At 32.8% G+C, this 8,331-nt stretch overlaps 2 protein-coding genes across 4 annotated transcripts in view; one reads left to right on the plus strand and one right to left on the minus strand.

Annotated features, from left to right (window-relative positions):
- Positions 1-1,419: 1,419 nt before the first annotated feature.
- LOC125844680 (histidine-containing phosphotransfer protein 4-like) lies at positions 1,420-4,830 on the plus strand. Its single transcript, XM_049523998.1, has 6 exons — positions 1,420-1,545; positions 2,119-2,249; positions 2,640-2,708; positions 3,663-3,734; positions 3,812-3,884; positions 4,526-4,830. Exons 1-6 carry the CDS (start codon positions 1,489-1,491, stop codon positions 4,535-4,537), a joined length of 414 nt encoding a protein of 137 aa, XP_049379955.1. The 5' UTR covers positions 1,420-1,488; the 3' UTR covers positions 4,538-4,830.
- A 326-nt stretch (positions 4,831-5,156) lies between these two features.
- Positions 5,157-8,331, minus strand: part of LOC125844293 (cell division control protein 2 homolog A-like) — a 9,349-nt gene continuing 6,174 nt past the window's right edge. For 2 of the 3 annotated variants that reach the window (XM_049523578.1, XM_049523576.1), the window contains exons 4-10: positions 8,099-8,219; positions 7,652-7,825; positions 7,143-7,306; positions 6,565-6,652; positions 6,395-6,448; positions 5,719-5,846; positions 5,157-5,618 (exon numbers count right to left, since the gene is read on the minus strand). In XM_049523578.1, the coding sequence (XP_049379535.1) occupies positions 5,757-5,846; positions 6,395-6,448; positions 6,565-6,652; positions 7,143-7,306; positions 7,652-7,825; positions 8,099-8,219 (691 nt within the window). In that variant the 3' untranslated portion in view covers positions 5,157-5,618; positions 5,719-5,756. The remainder of the gene's footprint in view (positions 5,619-5,718; positions 5,847-6,394; positions 6,449-6,564; positions 6,653-7,142; positions 7,307-7,651; positions 7,826-8,098; positions 8,220-8,331) is intronic. The other variant, XM_049523577.1, reaches the window with a different exon arrangement.

An 8,331-nucleotide genomic window follows, 5' to 3' on the forward strand; every position in this document is an offset into this window, starting at 1 on the left:
TATGTTCAACTCTACTTATTTGGCAAAAAATCAACAAAGGTGTTAGGTGTACTCTTTTAAGGATAGTTTTGAAACACTGCAAAGTCTTCTCATATTTATCATATTTATTGCCCAGTCAAATTATATCACATAAATTGAGATGCAGGAAGTAAAAAAAAAAAAGGGATCAGAACAGATAAAATATTCCAAGCTAGAGTCCTGCTCTCCTACATGAAAGAGAGAGAACATTTGACTAGCTTTGTTACGCAGTGATGGACCTAGGATTTTGTTTAAGTGAGTCCATTGAAATCCAATTAATCCGAATTCACGCCAAAAGTACCACATTAACGGGTAAAACGTGTTAGGGTTTTGCCCTGATTTTCTTACCATAATTTAAGATTTATTTTTCCTTAAGGAAAAAACAAAACATTACCATAAATGTTTTTACTTTTCTTGAAAGGAAAATATAATATTATTTTATATTTGGTTTATTCTCTCATTTTATGACTCTTTTTCTAATAAGAAAAGGTTTTAGAACTCTATAAATATATGTTTGTTTCTTCTAACACAAAAACAATAACATCCACAATGTAGTCGTTTAAGACTTTTGTTTATGGGGAGATTTATTCTCTCTAATGTTTCAATGTTTTTCTTTATATTAGTTTTAATTTGATATAATAATATTTTGATTTTTAGTATAAGTTTTTGTTATCTGATTTATCAACTATATGATTTGCAAATTGTAAACTTCTGCATGACGCCCTAATCACCTTCATAACCCAACAAAACGCTCCCTAATTAACAAGGACGACTCACTTAAAAAATGAGAGAACTCTAACTCCAAAGACGGCCCAAGAAGTTTATTACTCTAAATAGTCTAGTAAAAATTCTTAAAGTATCAACGAGCCAAAATGATGTTCAATTGTTTAAAAGACATTAAAACTAACTATTGTTGAAGTTAAGATTATGTAGTTAAGATTATGTAGTTACTTCAAATTGTAATAACGAAGACTTTAATTGTGGCATATATGATATATCACCGAGGAATAAGAGTTGATTGTTGGCGATGACATAGTACAAAAAAAATTGAGAAGGTTTCCGAACTTGGTTACAGACAAATAGAGAGTGCAACTAACAATGAGTTCAGTCGAAGATTTATTGAAAACAATCTCTTGTTGTACCTCACTTTCGTTTGCATCTCCATGAGGTAAAGATAAAATCCGCATACGTACATTTTATCATTTGCATATCCCACTTTAACTCGGATTATGTTGTTGTTGTTTGATTTTAGTAAAGTAATAGTAGGAATTTTGGTCCAAGAAAAGAAAGAAAAAAGTTCTTGTGATTTGGACCATTTTGTCTATCTTTTTTCTTCTTTGAATTTACTCACTTTCCCCCTATATATACAGACAATTCTAGCCTCTAGAAATAGTAAACCCTTTGTATTTTTCAAAGAAATTATATTTGTTTACAATATTCAATTTTTCATTCCCTGTTAAGTTAAAAAAAATGGAGAACCAAAAGAAACGCCAAGCTGCTTACATGAAGAGAAGCCTCTTGGATCAGGTCATATTTTTATTAAATTTATTTGGTCACATGTAATAATTATATATATCTCTTAAAATAGAAAATTCACAAATTATTCTATAGGAAATCCAATTGTTAAAGTATTATCTGTTTTGGTTCTAGACTGACATTGATTCGTTTTTTGGTTTTAAGTCAAAAGACATTCGTATAAGGTCCCTAACTTTTTTTTTTCATTCACATCTTGTCCATTTCAAAGTGAGATTCGCCTAAGGGGTAATATGCACCACTTTAGAGGTTTGCCATCCTTCATAAACATCACATACACACTCCCCTAGAGAGTCAATGTCCTCGTTGAATTTGCTCCACTACTGTACTAAGGAGTAAGGAAGAGTCCTACTTTGATACCATCTATAACGATTTTGGTCCAACTATTAAAGTATTGTCTACTTTGGCCTTAGGCCCACATAGATTTATCCCTAAATTTTAACTCAAAAGACGCCTCAACAACTGATTCTGAACTCAGATCCCTAACTTTCTTCTCTCATTCTAATATGAAATTCGCGTAAGGTGTAATGCGCATTCCTAGAAATAATGTTTGATTATTTTGTGCAGGGATACCTTGATGAACAATTTATTCATCTTGAAGAATTGCAAGATGATGCAAACCCTAACTTTGTTGAAGAAGTTGTCAAGTTGTATTACACAGATTCAGCTAGATATGTTCGAAATATTGAACTTGCATTGTAAGAATTAAGTTTTTTTTTTGTTACAAAATTATATATGAATATCATAAACAGTATTAATTCAACATTCTATCAAGTATAGTCACCCCCTTATATATCATTGGGATGACAATCGCCACAAAAAATAATATTTTTTCTACAAAAGTTATTCACCTACCACATGTATAAAATTGTCATATATATAAACAAATATATACGAGACATGTTAGGAACTCACCTTATATAATACCAATATAACATCATATAAAAAATAACAAAAAACTCATTTTCTCACACAATATATATACCCCATTTCTTCCGCTAAATCATTTCTCTACATGATTTACAAATGTATACATCATGCAATTAGAAAAATTTAATTAATACTTGATAAATTTAATATTGTTTCAGGGAAAATGGACCCTATGATTTTGCTAGACTGGATAATATGATGTACCAATTCAAGGGTAGCAGCTCAAGGTATCATCTCCAACTTCACAAGAGCACATCTATTGACGATGCAAAAAATATTTACATGATCATATAACCTAAAACGTAATTACACATTATTTAGTAATATTGATTAATAATCTGAAATAAGTGATAAGTAACATGTTATAACATGTTAAATTACACTATACAATAGCAATAACAATAGCATACCCAATGCAATTTTATGAGTGAAATTTGAGAAAGATCGAGTGTATGCGACCTTACTTTTAACTTGGAAAGATAAAAGAAGGTTTTCGATAGACGGCATTATAAAGATATTCATATATATATATATATATATATATATATTGTACTAACATTTTGAGTCACCTTTTCAAAGAACAACAAAAAAGAGATAGAAAAGTACTCATAATGAATCTATTTGGGTCCACATTTGGAAATCTCCTTGAATATAGTTTGACTACAAAAGTGAATAATGATAAAGCTAATTATTGAGTAGGTTGAATAATTAAATTTCTTTATCCTCATATGCCTTTCAGATTTTTTCTAGACATTCCCCCTCCCCCTCCCCCCCCGCCCCCAAAAAAAACCCAAACATTTTAATTGTTTTATTACAGTAATAAAAATAATGACTTCACAATACAAAGATATAATCTCATTGGTCCAAGTGTCTAAAATCAGGTATTTCCAACTCTAAAACACTATTATTCCTCCAGAAAAAGTGTATTTCTCTTTACTGCATCCAACAACAACCACAACATAATGAATATACTCTCATGGATAGGGTTTGGTGAGGGTTGAGTAAAACACAAACCTTATTTTTATACTGTGAGGATAGAAAGGTTGTTTCTAATAAATCCCCGACTCAAGAATAGAAGAAAATGAAGCAGTAACAACAACAAGATAATAAGATAAACAACGTGAAAGAAACAATATTTACGGCATGAATTACAATATTAATATTAGAACTTTTGTTGGCAGCATTGGTGCCAGAAGATTAAAAAGACAATGTTCTCAGTTTCAGGAATACTGTAATGCAAAAAATATAGAGGGGTAATTGTCTTCTTCTCTAAACCAATGGATATTTGAAAATTAAATGTTCAATTTTTCATGTATGAGCAATTTTGCAGGTGCAGAAACACTTTCCAAGAAGTGAAGCAAGAGTATGCTACTCTAAAGACTATGCTTGAGACTTACTTTCAGGTCTCTCTCTCCAACTCTCTAAAACATATAAAGTCAATCTCTCCGTAACAACATTGTTTGTTCAAATGTTTTCTAGTTGCTACAACGAAAATGCTACTATAGAGAACATATGATATAATACAACGTGAAAAGTTGGTTCAAAAAAGACTAGACCATTATAAAATATTGTTATAAAAAGGTCAGTAGTACAATCTCTAATCCATATTATCTATATCATTTAGAAATAATTCACCTCAATAAACATATCTAACTGCCTTAATTTTTTTTTAAAAAAAACAAACACCTAAACTACCTTTTATCTCTTTTAAATGTCGCATTTGGAGGCTCAAGGCTGAAAAGCCCTAGTGTGCTAGTGCTAGCAAGTTATTAGTGCAACAACTTAGTGTCTTTTAATCAACACTCCACTAATAGACCGGTAAAAGAAAATTTGAAAAAAAAAAAAGAAGGTAATACATACTTTTTATTTTTTTGAAACGACAACTAGGTTATAACAATTCAATTTACCAAAACGAGAAATCATATAGCACCCACTTGATGAATCCAGTGGTATTTTGCAAATAATATTTTCAAATCTTGAATTTGTTTCTATATATGTAGTATGTGATGTTTATGGCTTCTTTTTTACCATTTGAACTCTGTAGATGGAAAGATAGCTTCACTGATGTTGAAAGCAAGCATCAGATTCGATGTGAACAAGCCCATCATCATGACCTTCCTTCAAGTAGCTGATACATATATCCAATAAAGGATAATTGGATATTGCAGCATATATACAATATTCTTATCTTGAAATAATAACAACTATATGGCATTGAAAAAATGTATTTGCCATTCTGTTGTATAAAACCTGTCAAAGCTTATTAATGCAAAGTTCATGTTTCCAATAGAACAGCTCTTTTTGTCTTCTATTTCCAGAAAAATAAATAAAAATTGACACCCAAAGGCCTCCATGACAGTGTCGTAAATACTTGTCCAGCCACATTCAGTGTTTACATCAAATCAAACAATTAAACCTTAGCAGTTGAAAACTAAAGAATAAATGTCACTTAACCAAGGTCAAGTGATAATTGTTGGTATGAAAAACACATGTTTGCATCAATTGAGTTGGTGTAAACATGTTTCTCTTAGTTAAACCTATGAAAATGGCAATTTAAATCAATTTCAATTTTCATATTTACAACAATACCATACTACTATAGTTGCACAAGTGGGATCCGGGAAGGGTAAGATGTACGCAGATTTTAACCCTACCTTTTCAGGGTACAGAGGCGGTTCTGACAGACTCTCGGCAGAAAATACACTAATTCTTATGTTTAGTTTTAGTTCCAACTTCCAAGTTTATAAACGAAAGGAAAAATAGAGATGAAGAGATAAGACACACAATCATCTAATTACAATTCATGGGGAACAAAATAGCACGAGCTAATTGCTCTGATCAACTAGTTTTGCCTTCCACGATTTTCCTATCAAAATAGCAGAAGTTCTTGGAGAGTCCTGAATATTGAGAGGTCAGTCTCTCTATTGTCAGACCAAGAAAAAAATTTCATAACTTGGTAAACCTGAACTGTAGCCTGCATTCCTCCAGGAATAGTAATCATGTATAACTGACCATGCGAATCATCATCTCGTTCTTCAATTCCAGTATCAAGCTACGCAAAAAATTTGAAACGCACAGCAATCCAATCATGACCAGTAATTCAGTAAGTCCTTGCAGAAGTATGAATTCTAATGAACCTAAGATAGAAACAAAACTATTAACACATATTGTGATGGAGAAGCTGGAACAAGAGATATCTATGAATGCTGTGTTAAGATCACCCAGTAGTTAACATACCAAATTTGTGTTCACATTGTTGATGAAGATGCAAAGAGTCATGGAACACAGCCAATATCCTTGAAATACTCATGTTCAAGGGCACTCCTGGCAGTGATTCTCTTGCTGGGGTCCAAGCAGAGCATTTTCTGAAAGTAATGAGGCCATGGATTTTAAGACAAGATTGAAACCCCTATGCTTATAATTGTATTAACACCTATTTGTTGTGCACATATTAAGCAGAAAGGCACTAAATCTTTCATATAATCTGCTAAACAGAAAACACAATGATTTGCATATAAGCAACTGCAACCAAACAGTCCTAGCCCCCAATAGGTGATATCCAAATATAATAAATACAAAGAGAAGAAGGGAACAAAAAGACCTAGGCTAAAGTGACTGAAACAAGAATATGAATGAGCACTGCAATTTTTATTTTAATTTTTGATAAAGGAATGAGCACTGCAATTTGGAACTTCCCTTTCCCTTGAGAACATTTATTTACTCAAATCTCTTTTCCCTACCAATGTCACAAACGTCATTCAGAATAGTTATAATATTCTAGCTGTGAGTACCTATAACTATTTCACCAGATTTTCTCAGAGAAAACCAGGCAAAAAGGTTGGAGTTTCATTCAGAATACAAGAAAACTTTATTACTCACAAGATGTATATATCATTTAGAAAAGCAAACTTACACCAAGGAGATCAAATCCTGCTGTATCAAGATTCGGGACTACAGTTGCCAGATCCTGCAATGTGAAGGACTTGAATTCAGCATTCTTTAGAAATGCGATAATATTGGCAGTAGAATCAGACTTGTCCCAAAGGTGAAAAAAAGGAGAGAAATAATTAAACTCTAGATTACCTTAGGAGGCCATTTTGGAAATGTAGATTTATAATCAGGCAAAGAAGTCACTCCAGGCCATGTATCCTCATTTGGAGTACCCACCACTCTTCATACAGAAATAGTAGGGAATCATGACATGAATAAGGAAAAGATTTAATAACAGAGAGGCAAAGAGTCATAAACTGTACTACAAACTCAATCTTTAAACCTTCTCACAACCTAACCACCCCATAGAGAGAGAGTTGATTATAAATATTAGTAATTGATTGACTAGTATGTCTTTCAGCATGAAGAATTCAGAACTGACAAGCCTTTAACGTTTATGCTCTTCTATTTCAGTTATCCAATTGCTCCGAAACCTCTTTTTTTATTCTAATTTTGGTCTGTGTCATAACATCGGCCACTCAACCCATCCATGAACAACCATTCAATAAAAATGGCTTTCTTTCAAATGGAATTGGAATGATCGACAAGGAGGACAGGGCATAAGGAGATAATAAAATTACTTCCTACAAAAAGTAAAAATAAATAGTGAGTATGTTCACTTTTTGAAGTAACAAAGCATTCACTAAAGGACTGGCAATGCATGTTAACACCTGAAAATGTTGAAAAGTTCATCAATCTCTGAGTCACCAGGAAAAAGGGGTTGCTGGTTAACCATCTCGGCAAATATGCAACCAGCTGACCACACATCAACCGGAGTAGAGTAGTGCCTTGATCCAAGCAGTATTTCTGGTGCCCTGTACCATAATGTCACTACCTGAAACAATGAAGTCTACTGTTGGAAGTCAAAAGAAACAAGCTCAAAAGGGTTGACGATATGCTAGAAAACATAAATGAACAGAGTATCTGTTTTTAAAATCAATGAGACTCAGACATGATAATCCAATCATTTTATTCTTCAGTCAAACAAAAAAACTTAAGCAGGAAAAAGGTTGTTCATTTAGACAGGATGCCAGATATTAAAGAGAGGCATCAGAAGTGACAACAGTTTCTGCTCATAGTAACTACTTTCTGGTCGAGTTTGAAATGGAACAACATGAGACAATGGTAATACAGGCTGGTTTGGTAATTTTGTTTCATAGAGCTGAAACCATGTACATACCTCATGAGTAAAAGTTCTAACAGGAATACCAAATGCTCTACCCAATCCAAAATCTGCAAGCTTTAACACATTGGTGCGTGGATCTATCAGCAAATTCTGAGGCTTTAGATCTCGGTGGAGAACTCTACGAGAATGACAATAAGCAATACCACGGAGCATTTGATACACAAACGACTGCAAAATTGAAGATATTACTTCATTAACCAAGAACAAGAAACCTCTCAACCCGACAACTTTTTACTATTAGGTGGTGATACTTTCTCACATTACATTCTCTGATAATCATATATTTTAACTACTGTGTAAGGGTGCATCGCCTTCCTCTTCAACTAAGACTGCTAAACAGAGGCATGGCAAACTTCATAAAGAAGTAATGCAACAGATCAGGCAGCTAAATATAACAATAATTGCAACCTCCAATGGAATATAGATCTTAATCTTACTCACTTTTACAACACCGGTATCCTTAGAGAATTCAGGACATGAATCCATGTGCTTCTTCAAATCCAAGTCAAGATATTCAAAGACTAGATATAATCGCTTCTCACTGTGAACCACATCCAGCAACCTGTTTCCAAATAATAGGAACTTTTTTTCGCTATTAGAGAAGTTAACTTCAAAATAGCTTTTCCAACATTAAAAAGAAAAACTTAGTACTGCAACCCAAATTACTGTTATAT

The sequence above is a fragment of the Solanum stenotomum genome, chromosome 11 (genome assembly GCF_019186545.1).
Source record: "Solanum stenotomum isolate F172 chromosome 11, ASM1918654v1, whole genome shotgun sequence".
NCBI classification, from domain to species: Eukaryota; Viridiplantae; Streptophyta; class Magnoliopsida; order Solanales; family Solanaceae; genus Solanum; species Solanum stenotomum.